The sequence below is a fragment of the Nuphar pumila genome, chromosome 10, assembly GCF_984573655.1.
Source record: "Nuphar pumila chromosome 10, dmNupPumi1.hap1.1, whole genome shotgun sequence".
Taxonomy (NCBI): domain Eukaryota; kingdom Viridiplantae; phylum Streptophyta; class Magnoliopsida; order Nymphaeales; family Nymphaeaceae; genus Nuphar; species Nuphar pumila.
Window position 1 is genome coordinate 88,799,568 of NC_143258.1, and position 23,718 is coordinate 88,823,285.

Here is a 23,718-nt window from a genome sequence, read left to right on the forward strand (position 1 = left end):
ACTAGCTGCTCCTACCCGAAGCCAACTTATCCAGATACGCATTTAGATTCTTTAAACATTGTTTGATGATGTATGAACAAGTGAGATCTGTAATGTGGTTGAATTTGCATGGGACACTAATTAGTAGGTGAGTTCAATGGCCTAGGGGTTTGCAGCTTCAATCTAGTTACAGGCCAATATACCCAAGCACATGCTAATGTTGGCATTTGGGCTGTGCAACAGAGTAGTTGGGCTAGAAGGGCCATAAGCCAGTGGCCCTGGTATATCATGAACTTCGTCAGTCTATACAAACATTGAATGGGAAAAATGGCAAGAAGATGTAGTAGATTAGGTAACCTCATAGTCACCAGTTAATGCATCAGCAACTTATCATTTGCCAACCATATCACACATCAGATATATATATAGCTTACATATGGTTAATTTATCAGTAAATTAACTACTAATTAAAACACATACAGAAATGAGCAAAATTAGGCCACTAAGTCAATTTTACTACGCAATCATTAATCAAACTTGAGAAGAAGACAAAACAAAGAAGGATTAATTTTAAACATTACACAAGAAATGTTTATAAGTAAATCAAATACTATAATAGAACTTTTCCTTTTAATAGACCACACATGCATCATATGTGCGGGAGACCACATTAATAAATTATAATGGACAGGCTTTGTTGCAGACTCACTTCACTGACAGCTTAGAGAAAAAGCAGCAACTTGGCTATGAAATCATTTCAAATCCTATTATTGCAAACACGAGAAGAGTTCAACATATCCACATAAAAAGTTGATCCATTATTGCAAAAAAATACACAAACAGAAATGCAAGCACTGATGTACCTTTGTCACAATAATTTTGATTTTACAAACACACAATCCTCATAGTATAATACACACATCGACTTGGACCAAACACCCAAGCGTAGAACCAAAGCAAAATACAACCAACTTGAAAGCAACCAAAGTACAGCAAAACCCAAACCTAATATGTTTCAGCGAGAACCTGAAGAGACAAAAGAGATGTCATACCATGGAAGGGTTTATTTTCACAATAACATCGAGAGTTGGGACACCACTCTTCACTTCCAAGTGGGACCAAAGCCCAAACAAGAAAGATGGTGGTAATGGTGATTAGGGAAGCTTTGCCATGGCAGAATGTGCAGGGACTTGTAGAGAGAAGACAACGATCTCCTCCCAGCTGGATCCATAAAGTCTTGACAAGCTACCAAAGTAAGTTCTGGCCTTCAACCAGAAAAGTATGCTTGAGAGGAAACAAAAAGAAGGAAAAGGAAAAAAGAAAGAAAAAATGAGGAAAATGGAAAAAAAAGTACTTTCTATCTGAATGGGTGAGAAAAATGCCAAGAAATTGAAGAATCGTAATCCTTTAGTCTTCCCAAGTGAATCCCCTAAAAATTGGTGTTTTCCTTAACCGATATCGTTTTGAAGACTGGAAATTGGCAATAAATTAAAAAAAATAGTTAATAATGTGGTTTTAACATGCATCATGATATATATTAATACTTAGTTTTGGCCCTGTTTTTTAGGAAAACTCTAAGTCTTTAATATGTCACGATATATCACCTTATATTGGCAGCAATATATCACCAATACTGCTATATTGGATAATCTACAGTAGGTCAGATAAAAAAGAACGTTATTTGAGCTACTTTGAGAATATTCTATGAAAAACTCGAACGGCTTACATTTTATACTAAGAGGGCATCTGATACAAATAGACTGATCATGAAACAAGGTGAAGTGGAACAAGTACTTGCATTGCAATAGTTAATATGAAAACATGTAAACCGACTTAGACTTGAACCCCAGAACAGGACTCCCAAAGCTAACTATTATTATGACAATTATGTTAACCATTATATATGTGGTCATTTACCTTTGAACCATCTAATCAAACCATACATTGTGTTCACATTTATATCTAACTACATTAAGTCGTGCATAGGCCCCTTGAAAAATCATACTTGCAGGTACTTTTTCCTTAATCTGAACCTGTTGATGTGTTTATCATAACTAGTAGATAACATGTATGAGATTAAATATTTTTTATGCTCACATGTGCTCTTTAGAGTGATAAAAAACAATCTCTCAGATTGGATCATTGGACTAAAACCAAGGTTGCCAAACTAGGAAGCGGAAGCGGAAGCGGAAAATGATACAGGAAGCGAGAAGCGAGGCATTTTAAAATTTATACGAAGCGGGAAGCGAAGTTTCAATTTAAAAGCGAAATATGAATAAAAAATGAAGCAATATGGAATCAAACAAGAAACAAATAAAAACTAAAATAAAATTGATCATTCTTATATTTCATGATTTTTCTGTAAAAGAGTTAAATTTTTGTTAAAATCTAACAATGATGGCTACCAATTTAAAGAAAGTACATGGAAAGTGAGTGAAAGCGTGAGAGAAAATACATGAAAAAGATGAAAAGAAACCTGAAAAAAGTATATGGTATGCATAGACCATGTGTATGAGAAGCATAGAAGAAGCGTAGGGGAATCGAGCTTCCCATGAAGTTTCGGAAGCGAGGAGTATCGTGCTTCCGAAGCAAGTTTCTGGGAAGCGAGCTTCCCACCTACCTAAAAAGCTTCCGGTAACTCTAACTAAAACTTTGTGAAAAAAACATTCAAGTTTTTTCAAAAATGAATTCAATCCAAAGGATGTTTTAGTAAATAAGTAATGATAAATAAATCTAGGATTCAAATTAAGCAAAAAACACCTGCAACTGTGATTTTTTCATAAGGGGCCTCACAAAGTCCTAACAAACACAAAGTGTGTTCCTACAGACCCCATATTCATTGGGTCGTGTTGGGTCTAGTAAAAAAACATCATAGTTGCAAGTTTTTATTTTTGCTTAATCTGAACCTGCAGCATGTTTATCATAGTTCACCAAGTAAAAAACATGTACTAAATAAGGTATGTTTCATTTTTCAGATGTGCTTTCAGAGAAAAAAGACAATGGCTCATATCGCACTATAACTTGATGACAAAAGTTTCTAGTTGTTTCATTAAATCAATTCAATCAAAGCATGTTTTAAAATAAGCACTGACAAATACATTTATAAGTTTAGACTTCAAATTAAGCAAAAACAGCTGCAACTATGACTTTTTTTTCTTTTTTAATGGACCTAACATAAATGTGGTCCTAAGGAACACACACAATCACGAGCGCTAAATTCAGTGATTGTTTGTGAAATTTCGGAGTTCACAAAAAACCCATTAAAAATGAAATATGTTTTCACAGTAACTTTTTTACCAAAAGAAAATTAATCATCTCATGTAATTTTAAACAAAGATTCATCACATATACCCACTTTATATTTTCTAAAGTAGATCGAGCATCAATCCGAAGACTCTACCTTCAAAAACAAATAGCACAAAAAACTAGTCTTTCCCGAAAGCTGTTCTGTGGACATCGTCGAAATCCAGAAATGAATATTAACATAAACAGCTTTGTATGTGTGTGCATGCATACACATGTAAGCATGTTCTCTTTTGTGTATAATATATGTAACCATAATCCTTGTTCATTTAAGGCTGTTTAAGCCTAGCATTAAAACATTCATGAGTATCACTAATAACAGTTTCCTCCATCAAAGAAGAAAAATGATGCATGCGCTTCTAGTCTAGCTATCCAAATAACAGAAAACTGTGAGAGAAAGCTATCAAAAAACAACTTAACGATACAAGTGAAAATAACGAAGGTAAACTCATGCCTTAGAAGCGCATGAACATATTCTTAACCCATTCAAACAATCACAAGTTACAAAACTTGTCACTCATTAGCCAAGTTGAGTAAAGATGTTCAAAATGCAAGCCAATAACAGTAACACAGATATTGATAAAAGATACAATATGCAGTTGGTTTCTGATCAGAATAAACTCGTAAGGCCAAATTTAAATGATAAAACAATGCAGAAAACAAGAAAAAGGACGTAACAAACAAAACAAACCATAAAATTCAAATACTAAAATTGTTGCATCACGACTTTTAAGGGAGAGTACTAGCTAATATAGCATAACAAGCTACAACTGTTCTGTTACCACACGCTACAAAAGTTATCAGTACCTCAGACCACCATGGAACTAAACCAAAAAGAAGAGTCTCGCTTTCCTCCAAAAGCGAAGGGAATGGCATTACCACTAGAACAGCATCACCTCACAGTGATAATGTCATCGATCTTCAAAAGCATCCTAACGCACTCAGTTGCCAGAGTTATAGCGCTGGTGCTCACAAGCAGCGGCTGAACCACGTTTTCCTCCAGGATGTTGGTGATCTGCCCCTTCCTAACATTGATCCCAGCATTGGACTCGCCCTGAGCGTGCCGGTTCCTAAGCTCGGTAACAATGGCAATAGGATTTAAACCCGCATTTTCCGCCAATGTGTAAGGAATGACTTCGAGCGCTTCAGCAAACGATCGAACGCAGTAGCTCTCCATCCCTTGCAGCAACTTCGACCAAGCACCCAACTGCCTCGAGATCTCAATCTCCGGTGCCCCGCCTCCAGCAATCAAGAACCTCTTGTTCACCAGGCACCTTACCACGCAGAGCGCATCGTGCAAGCTTCGGTCGGCCTCGTCAAGAACCAACTGGTTGGAGCCTCTCACCAGAACGGAAGCCGTCCTTCCCATGTTCTTAATCCCCGTGATCTTCACTATCTTCCCCTCCCCGACCGAGACCTCCTCCACACGATCGGCGAACCCCAATTTACCCTCGCGGAAATGCTCGATGTTGGCGATCGGCAGGCAATTCAGGGTCTGCGTCAGGAACTCGATCTCGTCCCTCTCGACGTCCTTCACCACCAGGATCTTCGCCTTGGAGAGGTAGTGCAGAGAGAGATCAGTGACGGCATCGCGAAGGATGCTCTTCTGGATCAGCAAGACGTTGCATCCGGTGGCCTTGATCTTCTTGATGATGCCCAGAATGTAGTTCCTCTCCTCCTTGAGAATGCGGTCCATCTGGGTGTAGTCGGAGACCACGATGCTCTGCTCGATGTCGGTTTTAGGAGGGGAGATCTGGAACTGGATGACGGCGATCTTCGCGTTCTCCATCCTGGTCGGGCCGCCGGCGGTGTGGCTAGCCTTGTGGTCGAGGACGAGGCCGTGGATGAGCTCGGTGTCGTCTACGGTTCCCCCGAGCTTCTTGACGATCCGGACATCGCGGAGGTCGACCATGTCGGGCTTCTCCGGGTCGACGATGGAGAGGACGGCGTCGACGGCGAGCGGGGCGAGGAGGGAGGAGTACTGGCTGACGACCTTGCTGTTGAGGGCGGTGGTGGCGGCCTTGACGAGAGACTCGCGGTCGGAGAGGGTGACGGGTATGGCCATGGCGGAGAGGATCTCGACAGCCTTCTCGGAGGCGCGGTGGAATGACTCGGAGATGAGGGTGGGATGGACCCCCCGGTCGAGGAGGGAGAGGGCGTGCTTGAGGAGGGAGCCGGCAACGACGACGACGGTGGTGGTGCCGTCGCCGGCGGCGGAGTCCTGGGAGCGGGACAGGTCGACGAGCATCTTGGCGGCCGGCTGGAGGACCTCCATTTTGTTGAGGATGGTTGCGCCATCGTTGGTGATGATGACCTCGCCGGAGGCGGTGGAGAGCATCTTGTCCATGCCCTTCGGGCCAAGGCTGGTGCGGACGGCATCCGCCACCGACCGGGCCGACAGAATGTTCGCCCGCCGGACGTCGTCCTTCCGCTTCGTGTCGAAGTAGCTCTCATTCGTCGCCTTCCTCGCCGCTGCCGCCATATCTCCCGCCCAGGGACCTTTACCCTAACTCTCTCTGATTGATTGATCCCCGCGAGATTGAAAACAAACTGGGGAGAAGGAGAAAATGAAAACCCCAACCCTAAAGAGAGAGAGAGTGTGTGTCAAATCTCCAAAGGGAGCGATGGTGGTGATTGGTGAAGGAAGTTAAACCCTAAAGAGAGAGAGAGAGAGAGAGAGAAGCACATTTCCCTCGCTTAATGTGTTGAGTGTTTGGATTTAGATCAAGTATCCGAACCATTTGAACGCATATAATCGGGTCGCAATGAGTTGTCACCCAATCCCACCCAGCCCAGCGACGTAACTTTGAACAAGAGCGAGCTGGCCGACCTGATTAAAGGCTCAACCCGAACCTAGGCCCGACATTAGCTTGGCCAGTTTTAAGCCCAATTATCAATGGAAACGAGCCGGGCTCAGGCTAATTGTCATAATCGGGCTGGTTTTAAGTCAAATCCAATTATATGGTTAAGCCAGATCGAACTTGGGCCGACTTGAGTTGGGTAAGGTTTGCAAAATGCAGCCCGAGCCCAGTTCATCTCATAAGCCCATTGGGTACCTGACCTAAATGTCCATTTTTATGTCGAACTAACTAAACCGTCAGGCTATGCCCAGTTCAACTTGCACACCTCTAATACATAAAAATTGATGATTGGCCTCCAAAACATGAGAGTAAAATCCAGTAATTGAGAGTCTTCCAAGGTACTCAGCCACCTAAATCGCCAATGCCCGTGCTTTTTGTGAACAAATATTACTGGATTAGATCAATGATTTTTAATTTTTTAAGTAGTTAGCTTTGTTATTCAATCATTTTTTTTGTGAAAATCACTTGACATGCAATGATCTTTAAAAGAAAAATTGATATTTGTTTAGCACTATAAAAGTAGTTTTTGCACTGGAATTCTTATCAAGTAATATTACATACACAAAAATGGTTGAATTGCTAAACGGTTTTTGTAAAAGATCTCATTGAAAAACACGTGGAACAAGGTGAAGGAGGGAGAAATTGTGTTTTGAGCAACTAAGTGCCTTCTATAAGCCCCAAAGGGGGGCTTGGCATAGTGGGATGGGACCTAGGCCGCTAGGCAAGTGGTCTAGGTTCAAAACTCATGGGTGTCACCCCTTGCGCAAGCCAAAGAGTGGCGACTCCTTAGGGCAAATGAAATTTTGTACTGCTAGGACAGTGACAGCAAGTATAGCAGGCAAAGCCAGCGCAACTAGGTCTATGCACTTGGGGGTAGTTTTTTCGTGTAAATATCAATAAAAAGTGCCTTCTAGGTTTTTGAGACTTGAAAAACTTCAAAAGTAAAAGTGTTTTAGATAAAAATGCAGGTAACGAGATGCAGGTCGATAGAGAAAATAAAGATAAAAACAAAGTGAGTACAAGGGATGAAACTATATCAGTGCTTGGTAAATGTCAAATGGAAGAGGATCAGGGTGAGCTTCCTAAAATGAAGGAGACGGCTAGTAAATGTGAAATGGAAAAGTTGGATTAGGTAAAACATAAGATTGCGATCGGATCAGTTGGAAACTGATCAACCTTATCATATTTCACGGTATGAGATTCCTAAATTTAAGGATGATCGACTTTATCATGTTTCACAGTATGAGATTTCTAAAATGAAGAAAATGATCAAGGAAGTTAAGGAAAAACCGTTTCACTCCTTTTGATTTTCAAACATATTGGCATCATCTATTTTTGACAGCCTCTATTGTGTATTTATTTGAGTCTTTTATTCGAAAATATCATCAAGAAAGCTACTATTAGTCATGGGCGTGGGATTTCTCATATCCAAACCACATAAAAATTGTCTTTTTCTTTTTCCTTGTGTTTCTTTTCTCTTTATGGTATCAGAGCCATCAGGGTGATTTTGTTCATCTTGTTTCTATGGCTTCCTCTGCGTCTTAACCTTTGATCTATCCATACCCCGTGACATTGAATGTGTTGAATTTTGTCTCTTTGAAGTTGTCTCACTCCAACTTCCTATTGTGGAGAACTCAAATCATGGCATTAATTGAAAGCCAAGATATGCAATGGTTTCTTAACAATGAGACACCTATGTCGCCACCTATGATTCACATTAGCACTAATGTTAACTCAAAATTAAAGAAGGCTATCAATCCTCAATACTCAGCCTGAAAAAAAATAAATCGTCTTCTGAAAGGCTGGATCACTGAAACCTTGTCTGAAAGTGTTCTCGAACTTATTGGATTGGAGACATCGAAGGAGATATGGATGACTATGGTCGACACCTTTGATCAAGAGTCGCAAGAAAGAGAATTTTGACTCATGTACATGATGACTATTATCAAGAAAGGTACAGATTCCATCGATACCTATATTAAAAATTTTAAGTCTATTTGCGATGATCTTGCCGCAATTAGCAAACTCGTTGAAGATGATAAAAAGTCTTTTGGCTGTTACAAGAACTCGGTCTTGAATATGAGTCCTTTGTAACGACCATGTTGAAGCATCCAGTCCCTTCCTACAAAAAAAATATTCCTCTCTTACAAAGTCGAGAAGAAAGAAATAAGATGCATGAGTCCAATCAACCACAAATAGCTTTTTACGGACAATATGGGTCAAGTAAAGAAAGAGGGAATGAAAATAACAACTATAAGTTTAATTCAAAGGGACACATTTTTTCTCAAAATAAAAGTTCTAATGACTCAAAGAGAAATGGTGAATCTCAACCATAAAATGAAAAAAAGAAAGGAAAGGAAGAGGGTGTTATTTGCCAGATATACAACAAAAAAAATCACTCTGCATTGAAGTGTTTTAATCGTTTCAACCACACTTTTCAACCTGAAGATGCCCCTCAAGCTTTGGTCGTCATGACGATGTCTGAGAGTCAAGATGTTGAAAGGTTTGTCGATACAGGAGCCACGACACACATGTCAAGGAACCCAGGTAAATTGCATAATATGAAACCTTATACTAGTAATGACCTTGTGATGGTAGGAATTGGCAAAAAAATGCCTATTACTCACACTAAAAATGCTATTATTAAGGAAAATTCAGTTTATACCCCTTTAAAAGATGTTTTGTATGATTCTTATCTCAAGAAAGACCTTAATGTCAGTTAGCCAACTAACAAGTGACTTGCCATATATTTTTTTTTCTTCACCTGATTGTGTTACAAAGAACAAGAAAACGGGGAGAATAGTGGCCAAGGAGAGTAGAAAAGGAGGTCTTTATGCTTTTGGTGGAGGTCCTGAGGCATTCTTCTCTACACGGTTTCAAAAGGTTTCAGAAGAAAAGTGGCACGAACAACTTGGATATCCATAAATGAGCACCGTGAGATATCTGAATAAAAAAAACTCATCGATATTATTCCCAACAATAAAAGCACCATATGTGCTAGTTGTCAGCTTGGCAAGGCTTGCCGACTACCATTCTTGGATTCTGATAATATAGCTTAAGAATCTTTTGAAAATGTGCATTCTGATATTTGAGGACCAGCTCTCACCCTGTCTCGTGAAAACTATCGCTATTATGTGGTTTTTATCGATGACAACACAAGGTTCACGTGGATATACCCTTTAAAGCAAAAATCCAATTTTTTTGAAAGTTTTGTTCACTTTCATAAATATGTTGAATGTCAATTTAATAAAAAGATTAAGGTATTTAAATCGGATGGTGGTGGTGAGTTTATAAGCCAAAAATATATCTAATATGTTGATGATATGGGCATAAGACCCCAAACATTGTGTCTCATGACACCATAACAAAATGGTGTTACGAAAAGAAAACATTGAAATATAAGTGAGTTGGGTCTTACTATGATTTTTCATAGTGTCATTCCAAAAAGGTATTAGGTGGAAGTGTTCTCAACAATGTTTTTTTTTAATAAATTGTCTCTCCTCTTCCAGTTTAAACATGGATTCTCCATATTTTAGACTGTTTGGTACACAACTAGATTATTCGAGCCTACATGTTTTTGGTTTTCGGTGTTTTCCCCATTTGAGAGACTATGGGAAAAATAAATTTGATCCTAAATCTCTTTCTTGTGTTTTTTTAGGATATAATATGCAATATAAAGGTTACAAGTGCCTTCACCCTTCTACTGGGCGTATATACATGTCAAGACATGTTGCTTTTGACGAGCATAATATGTCTTACCAAGACTCATCTTCATTGTATAAAGATGAAAATATTTCGAACGAAGATTGGAACCACAAAGGTTTTTTTGAAAACTGAAAAACTGGTAGCCTCTCTAAACCTACTGCTGAAAATTTCAGTGTCCCAAACAATTGAAATGTTACTTGTTATGATGACCAACAACTTATTGATAATTTTGATGAGAATGTGCAGGTTTTTTATGATCACCAGCAACATGATGATCATCAAACTAGAAATAATCAAAGTTCGAATGAAGACAGTTAGGAGACGGGTAACATGCAACTTTCCATCAATAACAATGAACGCCCCGGACAAAGTATAGTCAATCTGAATGTTGTTGGACAACCAATACATGTTGAAATGGGTGCTAACATAGGGTATGATCGTCATCGTGAGGAGCATCTAGAAGAATGTCAGGTTCTTCAAACACGGAATGATGAGGCTACTCAGAAACAAACAATGAACTCATACTCTATGGTCACTCAAAGTATGACAAAATTTAAACCAAATCCCAAATATCTCAATCTTCATGTTTTATATTTGATTCTAAGAGAACCAAAGTCCATCAATGAGGCATTAGCTCATTCAGGATGAAAACTTGTCATGGATGAAGAAATGGCAGCCTTGGCTGCTAATCACACTTGGGATTTAGTTTAATGGAATCCATTCATGAACATAGTAGGTTTAAAATGGGTTTTCAAAACTAAACTAAAAGCATATGGGATATTAGATAGACTTAAGGCACATTTGGTTGTGCGAGGGTTCAATCAAATCAAAGGGATTGATTTTCAAGAAACTTTTTTTGCTGATCATACGCCTCGTAAGTATTAGAGTTGTTCTCATTGTGGCCACTATTAAGAACTGGGTGATCAAACAGTTAGACGTGAAGAATTTTTTCCTTCATGGATCCCTTAATGAAACAGTTTACATGAAACAACCCCCAGGTTTTGAAGATGAAAAATACCCTAATCATGTTTGCGAACTCAAGAAGGCCCTATATGGGTTGTGTCAAGCCTCACATGCCTAGTTTGAACAATCGAGAAAATTTTTATTCTCCTATGTTTTTTCAAGTTGTATGTTAGACCCCTTCATGTTTATTTTTCATTCCAAACAAAATATCTTGATTTTGTTGGTCTATGTGGATGATATGTTTTTGACCGAAAACAACAATACCCTTATAGACGATTTTTTTGGAGAACTGCAAAAAGAATTTTCTCTCAAAGACTTAAGAAAGCTCCATTACTTCCTAGGCATTGAAGTTGTTTATAACAAAGATGTAATGTTCTTAAGTTAAACTAAATATGCTAAAGGAATTTTGGAATGGGCAAAAATGCTTGAATGCAAGCCTATGAATACTCCAATGATTTCCAAGGGTTAGGTAAATAGGGAGAATGATAAAAAATTTGAAGACCCTACGTTATATTGAAGTATTATAGGATCTCTACAGTACCTCACCATCAAAAGACTAGAACTATCTTTTGGAGTGAACTATGTTAGTCAGTTCATGCACACACTAAACATTGCACATTTTCAAGAAGTCAAGCGAATTCTTTAGTATGTTAACGGAACCATTGATTTTGAAATGAAAATTCTTTCTCAAAGCACCCTTGAGTTATATGTGTTATGTGACGCTGATTGGGGCGGTTATCCAATTACTAGAAGATCCAATATTGAATTTTGTAATTTTCCTCAGGGTAATTGCATATCATGGAGTGCAAAAAAATAGAGTATTGTCGCAAGGTTCAATGTCGAGGGTTGAATATCGAGCTATGGCGTCTACTGCAACATAACTCACTTGGTTGATTTCATTATTGCGTGGCATTGGAATTCCTGTTATGAAGTCGCCCACTCTTTATTGTGACAACATCAGTGCTCTTCACATGTCAATCAATATTGTTTTTCATAACAGATAAAAGCACATTTAGATAGACTTTCACTATGTGAGAGAGAGATGGTAGCTCACAAAAGTCTCGTTACGAAGTTTGTTAAATCTGACAGACAACTTGAAGACATTTTTACTAAGGCATTAGGAAAATCTCAATTCAGAGCTTTAAGGGGCAAACTTGGCATATGCAGTCGGCTTAGTTTGAGGGAGACTAAAAGCGTTTTAGATAAAAACACAACAAAATGCAGGTCAACGGAAAAGATAAAGATAAAAACAAAGTGAGTACAAGGGATAAAACCGTATCAGTGCTCGGTAAATGTGAAATGGAAGAGGATCATGGTGAGCTTCCTAAAATGAAGGAGACAGTTAGTAAATGTGAAATGGAAAAGTTGGATTAGGTAAAACATAAGATTGCAGTAGGGTCAGATATCGGTTGGAAACTAATCGACCTTATCATATTTTACGGTATGAGATTCCTAAAATAAAGGATGATCCACTTTATCATGTTTCATCATATGATATTTCTAAAATGAAGGAAATGATCAAGCAAGTTAAGGAAAAACTGTTTCACTCCTTTTGATTTTCAAACATATTGGCGTCATTTGTTTTTTACAGCATCTACTGTGTATTTATTTGAGTCTTTTACTCTGAAATATCATCAAGAAAGCTATTATTAGCCATGGATGCAGGATTTCTCACATCTGAACCATGTAAATATTGTGTCTTTTTCTTTTTCATTGCATTTCTTTTCTCTTTAAAAAGTAGATTATTTAAAAAAAAATAACTCAAAAATTCAGACATCTATAGTAAAAGACTAGGATCATTGCAGATAGATCACGTAAAAAATGTAAAAATCATCCATATAATATATTATATTGCATGAACCTACAACTCAAATATCATATTGCAAATATAAAAATTTAAAAAAAGTCAAATAAAATAATATTTGATAATAGTTAATAATACCATTTTGATTCAATAGATAGATATATCAAATAGAACCACCCTAATGCAAACACCATTATATGAAGGAACAAAACAAAAGTAGAAAGGATTAAAAAATATAATAACCACTTGTTTTACAAATGAAAGAGAGAAAAGTGTATACGAAAATATAAAACATTCACAATGTAAACATAAATAAAATCTAAGAGGATTAAAAAAGACATTTCACTAATACTGATTATGAGATAAATGAAAACTAGGGTAGCAAAATCATGAGAGAGAGAGAGAAAGATTGTGTATGTGTGAGAAAAGATTATGAGTAGCATACACCAAATGAACCAACATCTTCCTAATAGAGTATGCAAAAATTTTGTCTTTATATATATATATATATATATATATATATATATATATATATATATATATATATATATATATATATATATTGTGATGCAGGAGCGGAGCGATACATATCCGGGTGTGTATCTCTCATTGGATCATTTGAGATCCATTTTATTTTAGTTTGAGTGTTTTTTTATTTGGGTCATTGTAATGGATATTGGATCTCAACAATTGATCCATATCTCTTTTTAATAGTTCAATAGCATTATTTCTTAATTGATGTTTATCAAGTATAGAGTCTAGATTTGTAGGATTAGGACTCTTCCCCTATAAATATTGGGAAGATCTAGGATTCAGAGATTGGTGTTCACAATTAAGAGTTGATTTGAGATTGAATTTAATATTTTCAGTTATTTCAATTTTTTGTTTATTTCTTGAAATTTTCAGCAATTTCCTTAAAAATTTTATATTTTCCTGTTTTTTCTAGATTCTCGAGTGTAATAGTAGCCTAGCATAGATTTTCTCATAAATCGAGTCCCCTCGATTTACATCATATATTCACCAGAATATGAAAATTAATGTGTGAATCGCAGTTTTCATGGATTTTTTTGTTATTTTCTCTTGAATCTAACTGTCTGGATGTGATCTACATGCTTGATTTTATAAGAACCCACTCTTGAATCATCCAATTTTGATGCATAAACAAGATTTTTTTAAAAGCTTTAAAATCAATAGCTCATAATCTTCATTAATATTCAAGCATTAAAAAATCACACTTTTCATAAAAAATATATCATCCAATGGTTGATTCCTAGCAAATTCATCATGCAAAGCACATCCACATGGTTGGATTTGCACAAAAACTGTTGGAAATGCCCATATTTCTAGTTTTCATATTTCAGTTCTCAAATATATATATATATCCAATGAGTGAATGACAAAAGATGTTTGGTTATGCATAGAGATGAGCCCTTTTTTTTGGAAGTACCACATATAAGAATGAACTTGACCCTATTTGTAACGATCAATCGAAGAAAGTTGCCAAGTACAAAGTTTGCTTTAAAGTGAGAGCGAGAGAGAGAGAGGAAACTGAGAATCAACCATTTTAGTCCGAAGTAAGTTTGAACTATGAGAAAACTAAATGTCAAATAGTTCAATAGGTAAAGGCAATTTTTGCATTATAATTTGAGTGTATAGAATATTTATTTATTCTATTATTTTTTGCATTTTAGATATCCATCTCCTCAAATATTGTTTTCAATCACTTTCTTTTGTATGTCTTTTAATCACTAATTTTGTATTTCTTTTATGAGTTGTGTTTTAAGATTATATCAACTATATTTAACGACACTTTTAAATTTTTTTGGCTAAGTATTATTCTTTTAAATCTGATTTTTTTTTTTTTTTGAAAGCTAATTTGATATCTGATTCTTTGTTAACCAACCATGTTGAACGCATATATACAATTTGATTGAGTTAATATAACTTGCATTATGATTTCTAATGCAATAGTTTCATACTTTTATTAGTACAGATGGGTTCAACATGTTCAATTTCTTAGGCATGATTATTGCGTCGTGTCTTCTGACAAAAAAAAATACTTTTTGATATTCACAAGTTTGGTATATTTAAAGTAGTTGATATTCATCGTATTAGAAGGAGAAGATGAGGGCGGTGAGATCCGTGACCCACCTGAGATTAAAGGTGATGAGAGGGAGACATTGGTTGGCAGTGGAGCCAGTGGGATGTCTCTCTCTCATCAGAGAACTACTCTCACCTTTATTCCACATTCTGTCTCTGATCATGTTGGTATTCCTATAGATAACGGTTTCTTATCGCATAAAGCTAAGGTGCCTTTCAAGTTTTTCAAGATGAGGACGTTATTGCCAGATTGTGATCAGATTATTCTCAAAGCCTGCTCTACTCCGGTTAGGGGTGTTCCCATGTTTATTGTGGTGCAGAAACTACAAGAAGTCAAAAAGCAATTTAAAATTTAGAACCCTATTAGAATTGGTGATATTACCAAGTATAAAAAAAAAGTTGCAAGAAGACTTAGTCTCGATTCAAAGACTTATTGATCGGGAGGATGGTAAGACTATTGAAAAGAGTGGCCTTATTCAAGATGAATTACAGCGCTGCATTCTTATGAAAGAGTTTTTCTGGAGACAGAAATCTCGTGTACGATGAATGAGAGAGGGGGACCACAATACAGCTTTGTCCATGCCAAAGATAAACATAGCACTATCAGGGCTATTGAGAAAGATGATGGTTCAGTGGTGGATCAATGGGAGGATATGGTTGCTGTGGCTAAAGATTATGTTCAGCAGCTTTTTACGAGGATCGATATTGGCGTAGATGATTTTGAAGGTATGGCTCATCCAAGGGTGAGTGATTTAGAGAACCAACTTATACATGTTCTTGTCTCTGTTCTAGAAATTCAACAAGTAGTTTTTAAGATGAAAAGTGATGGTGCACTGGGTCCTGATGGTTTCTCGGTCTTCTTCAAAAAATATTGGTCGATTATTGCAAGTTATGTTTGTTGTGCAATAATTTTTTTTTTAAGAGTGGGAGAATACTTAGGCGGATAAATGCTACACACATTTCGTTGATTCCCATAGTCCAGGGTGCTAAGAAATTAAAGTATTACTATCCCATTAGTCAAAGCAGGTTATATGTTCCCCCCCCCCCTAACAGGGCAGTTAGCTACATCTCATGATCGGGGGTCCCAAAGAGCACCACGTATGTAAGCATGTGCGTCTCGTATCCCCATGTTTGTCAGCATTAATTAGCGTTGGAGTTTGATAAGATTGCAAAGACTTAAGTACCCTCTCCTCCATTGGTGCAAAAAAAAATGACGGTTCTTGAAAAGGAGTGGTTGTAAAGACTTAAGTGCCCCGAATATGATTATTTAAGACCCAGTCTCTGCACTGCAGGATTATCCGAGAAAGAAATCTCCCCTGGAGGAGGCCATGAACATCAACCCTCTCACTCTCTCTCTCCCTTCTATTTCTGCTTCTGTGCATATCCATTAGAAGATCATACATTGCTCCATCAAGCACCGACTGACCTGTACATTGACTCTTGTGAAGCCTGATTCAGAGTTTTTACCCTTACAGGAGGAGGGTTTGGGGGCTCCTCCCAGCGTGGGTATCATCATTCAACTAAATGAGTTGTAGATCCTGATTCAGAGTTTTTACCCTTACAAGAGAGGGGTAAAAACTCATCTCACTCTCTCTCCCTTCTCTCTCTACTTCTTTGCACATCCAACAAACGATCCAACATTTCTCCATCAAACACCGACTGACCTGCACACTAACTGTAGCATCGTTCAACTTGATGAGTTGTGGAGCCTGATTTAGAGTTTTTGCCCTTACAGTAGGGGGGTTTGGGGGCTCCTCCCAGCGTGGGTAGCATCATTCAACTTGAAGAGTTGTGGAGTCTGATTCAAAGTTTTTATCCATTCATATTTTAAGGCATTAGATCTCATTTTTGAACATCCACGCATGTGCAGTTTGCTTTCATCATGTTCAGTTGCTTTCTAGATTATACTTTGAATTTTGGTGCATTTTAGATCTATCGATTTGTATGTAACCATAGCTCATTTTAATCTGAATTTTTTACTGCAACTTCATGCATATATCTTCATGCTCTCCACCAAAAATCAGATCATTCTGAGTTTGTTTGACCTACTTTAAAAATCGAGATTCAAAACCTGTTATTTTGCACCGTCAGGATTTTAGCAGAATCAGGACCAACATGCGGAAGTGATTTCTCCCTAACTAAAAATGATCTTTCCGATCCGTAAAAAAGGTTGTTTTCTAAATTGAATCTAGTTTGTTCATACTAAATTTCAGCGATTTTAATGGTGTTTTCATACCATTTTTGGGTCAAAAACCATAACCCTGTCACCCTATGTCATTTTAACGGCTCAGGTTTTGATCTATATTGTTTGAATTTTATTTTTCTAATGGGAGATCATTTTTCAATTCTGTAAAACGGGTTCTTTTCGTTTATGTGTGTAGTTCATCCTTGTAAATTTTTAGAATTTTTCATGGTCAATTACTATTTTATCTTGAGTAAATACCAGAACCTTGTATCTAGATTTTATAAATGTTCTGATTTTGGCCCCCATATCATGACTGTTGTAGCACTTCTTCAACAAATCGTTATTTGATTGACAATATTCTTCAGCAAATTGTTGTTATGATTTTTTTGAGTCTCTACTATGATTTGTAGTATTTTTGGTTCTCCAACGAGCATCACAATGATTTATAGTGTTGTTCGATCTTTTAACTATGATTTATAGTGCTTTGGGGTCTCCAACGATCTCCACAATGATTTGTAGTATTTTTCGGTCTTTTAACTATGATTTATAGTGTTTTTGGGTCTCTAACGAGACCCACAGCGATTTATAGTGTTGCTGGACCTCGCTATAGCGATTTGTAGTGTTTCTCGCTAAACACTACAGCGATTTGTTATACAAATCGCTATCCGAATCATGACCAACTTGTCAGGGCCATATCTCCCTAACCAGAGATCGAATTTCAAATCCGTAAAAAATGGTGTCTTCGTTATGAAGTCTAGTTTATTCCTGTAAATTTTCAGCGATTTTGATAGTCATTTGATACCCAATTTGGATCTAAAACCAGACCCCTATTAGTCTGTCTTATTTGAGTGACATAGGTTTTTATTTCATTTTGTAAGAGTCATATCTCCCCAACGGAACATCATTTTCCAAATTCACAAAAAGGGTTTTCTTCCTCTATGTGTCTAGTTTATATCTGGAAAGTTTTATAACTTTTTATGCTCATTTGATATTTCAAACCTGTTAAAAATCGAGACACATATAGGAAGTTTCAAACTTTTTAAGTTTTATAACATTTTATAACATGTCTCGGTTTTTAACAGGTTTGAAATATCAAATGAGCATAAAAAGTTATAAAACTTTCCAGATATAAACTAGACACATAGAGGAAGAAAACCCTTTTTACGGATTTGAAAAATGATCTTCCGTTGGGGAGATATGACTCTTACAAAATGAAATAAAAACCTATGTCACTCAAATAAGGCAGACTGATAAGGGTATGGTTTTAGACCCAAATGGGATACAATTTACCATAAAAATCGCTGAAAATTTACAGGAATAAACTAGACTTCATAACAAAGACACCATTTTTTACGGATTTGAAATTCGATCTCTGGTTAGGGAGATATGACCCTGACAAGTTGGTCCTAATTCGGATAGCGATTTGTATCACAAATCGCTGTAGTGTTTAGCGAGAAACACTACAAATTGCTAAAGCGAGGTCCAGCAACACTATAAATCGCTGTAGGTCTCGTTAGAGACCCGAAAATACTATAAATCATAGTTAAAAGACCGAAAAACACTACAAATCGTTATTTGATTGGCAATATTCTTCAGTAAATTGTTGCTATGATTTTTTTGAGTCTCTAATGAGTCTCTACTATGATTTGTAGTATTTTTGGGTCTCCAACGAGCCTCACAATGATTTATAGTGTTGTCCGATCTTTTAACTATGATTTATAGTGCTTTGGGGTCTCCAACGAGCCCTACAACGATTTGTAGTGTTTTTCGGTCTTTTAACTATGATTTATAGTGTTTTTGGGTCTCTAACAAGACCCACAGCGATTTATAGTGTTGCTGGATCTCGCTATAGCGATTTGTAGTGTTTCTCGCTAAACACTACAGCGATTTGTTATACAAATCGCTATCCGAATCAGGACCAACTTGTCAGGGCCATATCTCCCTAACCAGAGATCGAATTTCAAATCCGTAAAAAATGGTGTCTTCGTTATGAAGTCTAGTTTATTCCTGTAAATTTTCAGCGATTTTGATAGTCATTTGATACCCAATTTGGATCTAAAACCAGACCCCTATTAGTGTGTCTTATTTGAGTGACATAGGTTTTTATTTTATTTTGTAAGAGTCATATCTCCCCAACGGAAGATCATTTTCCAAATTCGTAAAAAGGGTTTTCTTCCTCTATGTGTCTAGTTTATATCTAGAAAGTTTTATAACTTTTTATGATCATTTGATATTTCAAACCTGTTAAAAATCGAGACACATATAGGAAGTTTCAAACTTTTTAAGTTTTATAACATTTTATAACATGTCTCGATTTTTAACAAATTTGAAATATCAAATGAGCATAAAAAGTTATAAAACTTTCCAGATATAAACTAGACATATAGAGAAAGAAAACCTTTTTTGTGAATTTGGAAAATGATGTTCCGTTGGGGAGATATGACTCTTACAAAATGAAATAAAAACCTATGTCACTCAAATAAGACAGACTAATAGGGGTCTGGTTTTAGATCCAAATTGGGTATCAAATGACTATAGAAATCGCTGAAAATTTACAGGAATAAACTAGACTTCATAACGAAAACACCACTTTTTACGGATTTGAAATTCAATCTCTGGTTAGGGAGATATGGTGCTGACAAGTTGATCCTGATTCGGATAGCGATTTATATAACAAATCGCTATAGTGTTTAGCGAGAAACACTACAAATCGCTATAGCGAGGTCCAGCAACACTATAAATCGCTGTAGGTCTCGTTAGAGACCCGAAAACACTATAAATCATAGTTAAAAGAACGAAAAACACTACAAATCGTTATTTGATTGGCAATATTCTTCAGCAAATTATTGTTATGATTTTTTTTATTCTCTAATGAGTCCCTACTATGATTTGTAGTATTTTTGGGTCTCCAACGAGCCTCACAATGATTTATAGTGTTGTCCGATCTTTTAACTATGATTTATAGTGCTTTGGGGTCTCCAACGATCTCCACAATGATTTGTAGTGTTTTTCGGTCTTTTAACTATGATTTATAGTGTTTTTGGGTCTCTAACGAGACCCACAGCGATTTATAGTGTTGCTGGACCTCGCTATAGCGATTTGTAGTGTTTCTCGCTAAACACTACAGCGATTTGTTATACAAATCGCTATCCGAATCAGGACCAACTTGTCAAGGTCATATCTCCCTAACCAGAGATCGAATTTCAAATCCGTAAAAAGTGGTGTCTTCGTTATGAAATCTAGTTTATTCTTGTAAATTTTCAGCGATTTCTATAGTCATTTGATACCCAATTTGGATCTAAAACCAGACCCCTATTAGTCTGTCTTATTTGAGTGACATAGGTTTTTATTTTATTTTGTAAGAGTCATATCTCCTCAACGGAACATCATTTTCCAAATTCACAAAAAGGGTTTTCTTCCTCTATGTGTCTAGTTTATATCTGAAAAGTTTTATAACTTTTTATGCTCATTTGATATTTCAAACCTGTTAAAAATCGAGACACATATAGGAAGTTTCAAACTTTTTAAGTTTTATAACATTTTATAACATGTCTCGGTTTTTAACAGGTTTGAAATACCAAAAACACTATAAATCATAATTAAAAGACCGAAAAACACTACAAATCGTTATTTGATTGGCAGTATTTTTCAGCAAATTGTTGTTATGATTTTTTTGAGTCTCTAATGAGTCCCTACTATGATTTGTATTATTTTTTGGTCTCCAACGAGCCTCACAATGATTTATAGTGTTGTCCGATCTTTTAACTATGATTTATAGTGCTTTGGGGTCTCCAACGAGCCCCACAACGATTTGTAGCATTTTTCGGTCTTTTAACTATGATTTATAGTATTTTTGGGTCTCTAACGAGACCCACAGCGATTTATAGTGTTGCTGGACCTCGCTATAGCGATTTGTTGTGTTTCTCGCTAAACACTACAACGATTTGTGATACAAATCGCTATCCGAATCAGGACCAACTTGTCATAGCCATATCTCCCTAACCAAAGATCGGATTTCAAATCCGTAAAAAATGGTGTCTTCGTTATGAAATCTAGTTTATTCCTGTAAATTTTCAGCGATTTCTATGGTCATTTGATACCCAATTTGGATCTAAAACCAGACCCCTATTAGTCTATCTTATTTGAGTGACATAGGTTTTTATTTCATTTTGTAAGAGTCATATCTCCCCAACGAAAGATCATTTTTCAAATCCGTAAAAAGGGTTTTCTTCCTCTATGTGTCTAGTTTATATCTGGAAAGTTTTATAACTTTTTATGCTCATTTGATATTTCAAACCTGTTAAAAATTGAGACACATATAGGAAGTTTCAAATTTTTTATGTTTTATAATATTTTATAACATGTCTCGGTTTTTAACAGGTTTGAAATATCAAATGAGCATAAAAAGTTATAAAACTTTTCAGATATAAACTAGACACATAGAGGAAGAAAACCGTTTTTACGGATTTGAAAAATGATCTTCCGTTGGGGAGATATGACTCTTACAAAATGAAATAAAAACCTATGTCACTCAAATAAGATAGACTAATAGGGGTCTGATTTTAGATCCAAATTTGTATCAAATGACTATAAAAATCTCTGAAAATTTACAGGAATAAACTAGATTTCATAACAAAGACACCACTTTTTACGGATTTGAAATTCGATCTCCGGTTAGGGAGATATGGCCCTGACAAGTTGGTCCTGATTCGGATAGCGATTTGTATAACAAATCGCTGTAGTGTTTAGCGAGAAACACTACAAATCGCTATAGCGAGGTCCAGCAACACTATAAATCGCTGTGGGTCTCGTTAGAGACCCAAAAACACTATAAATCATAGTTAAAAGACCGAAAAACACTACAAATCGTTGTGGAGATCGTTGGAGACCCCAAAACACTATAAATCATAGTTAAAAGATCGGACAACACTATAAATCATTGTGAGGCTCGTTGGAGACCCAAAAATACTACAAATCATAGTAGGGACTCATTAGAGACTCAAAAAAATTACAACAATAATTTGCTGAAGAATATTGTCAATCAAATAACGATTTGTTGAAGAAGTGCTACAACAGTCATGATATGGGGGCCAAAATCAGAACATTTATAAAATCTAGATACAAGGTTCTGGTATTTACTCAAAATAAAATAGTAATTTACCATGAAAAATTTTAAAAATTTACAGGGATGAACTACACACATAAACAAAAAGAACCCGTTTTACAGAATTGAAAAATGATCTCCCATTAGAAAAATAAAATTCAAACAATATAGATCAAAACCTGAGCCGTTAAAATGACACAGGGTGACAGGGTTATGGTTTTTGACCCAAAACTGGTATGAAAACACCATAGAAATCGCTGAAATTTAGTATGAACAAACTAGATTCAATTTTGAAAACAACCTTTTTTACGGATCGGAAAGATCATCTCTAGTTAGGGAGAAATCACTTCCGCAAGTTGGTCCTGATTCTGCTAAAATCCTGACGGTACAAAATAACAGGTTTTGAATCTCGATTTTTAAAGTGAGTCAAACAAACTCAGAATGATCTGATTTTTGGTGGAGAGCATGAAGACATATGCATGAAGTTGCAGTAAAAAATTCAGATTAAAATGAGCTCTGGTTACATACAAATTGATAGATCTAAAATGCACCAAAATTCAAAGTATAATCTAGAAAGCAACTAAACATGATGAAAGCAAACTGCACATGCGTGGATATTCAAACATGAGATCTAATGCCTTAAAATATGAATGGGTAAAAACTTTGAATCAGACTCCACAACTCATCAAGTTGAATGATGCTACCCACGCTGGGAGGAGCCCTCAGACCCCCCTTTTCTGTAAGGGTAAAAACTTTGAATCAGACTCCACAACTCTTCAAGTTGAATGATGCTACCCACGTTGGGAGGAGCCCCCAGACCGCTCTCCTATAAGGGTAAAAACTCTGAATCAGGATCTACAACTCATTTAGTTGAATGATGCTACACACGCTGGGATGAACCCCCGGACCCCCCTCCTGTAAGGGCAAAAACTCTAAATCAGGCACATAAGTAGAGAGAGAAGGGAGAGAGAGTTAGAGGGTTGGTGTTCATGGCCTTCTCCAGGAGGAACCCTTTACCTCCCTTGATTTCTTCTCTAGAGAGAGAGAGGGTTTTACAGTGTTTTACGAAGAAGGAAGAAGAAGAAGATGACGATGGAGCGATGTAGGATCGTCTGTTGGATGTGCACAGAAGTAGAGAGAGAAGGGAGAGAGAGTGAGAGGGTTGATGTTCATGGCCTTCTCCCGGAAGAACTCTTTGTTTCCCTTGATTTCTTCTCTAGAGAGAGAGAGGGTTTTACAGTGTTTTACGGAGAAAGAAGAAGAAGACATGTTTGTCCTTTTTTTGAACAGAAAAAGAAGAAGACTTTGAAGAGTCAACATCATCCTCGACTTTCTGGATGGAGGACATGTTTGTCCTTTTTTTGAACTGTTTGGTTTTTCTTTTTTGAATGAAAGGCATTTTTGTCATTTTCTCAAACCATCACTTTATGGAGAAGAATAACAAGAAAGGGTACTTAAGTCTTTGCAACAACACCAGAGTCCGATGCAAAGTTATGTCAACATACACGGGAATACGAGCCCCATGTGCTTGTATACGTGGTGCTCATTCAAAGCCCCGAACACAGACGTGGGATTCAGTGAATCATCGGGGGCGAACATACACCACCCTCTCTATACTCCCATTAGTATATGTAATGTTATTTACAAGGTAATCATGAAGCTTGGGGTTAACAGAATGTGTGGGATCCTGCAACGTATCGTTTCGGAGAACCAA

General features: G+C 36.7%; 1 protein-coding gene across 1 annotated transcript; it reads right to left on the reverse strand.

Moving 5' to 3' along the window:
* Positions 1-3,783: 3,783 nt before the first annotated feature.
* On the reverse strand, positions 3,784-5,943 carry LOC149827244 (TCP-1/cpn60 chaperonin family protein). The gene has a single exon (XM_090019226.1). The coding sequence runs from the start codon at positions 5,762-5,764 to the stop codon at positions 4,175-4,177; it is 1,590 nt and encodes a 529-aa protein (XP_089875352.1). The 5' UTR covers positions 5,765-5,943; the 3' UTR covers positions 3,784-4,174.
* Between the last annotated feature and the right edge of the window lie 17,775 nt (positions 5,944-23,718).

Coding starts and splice junctions, on each gene's coding strand:
- LOC149827244 (XM_090019226.1), bottom strand. CDS start 5,764: ATGGCGGCAGCGGCGAGGAAGGCGACGAATGAGAGCTACTTCGACACG.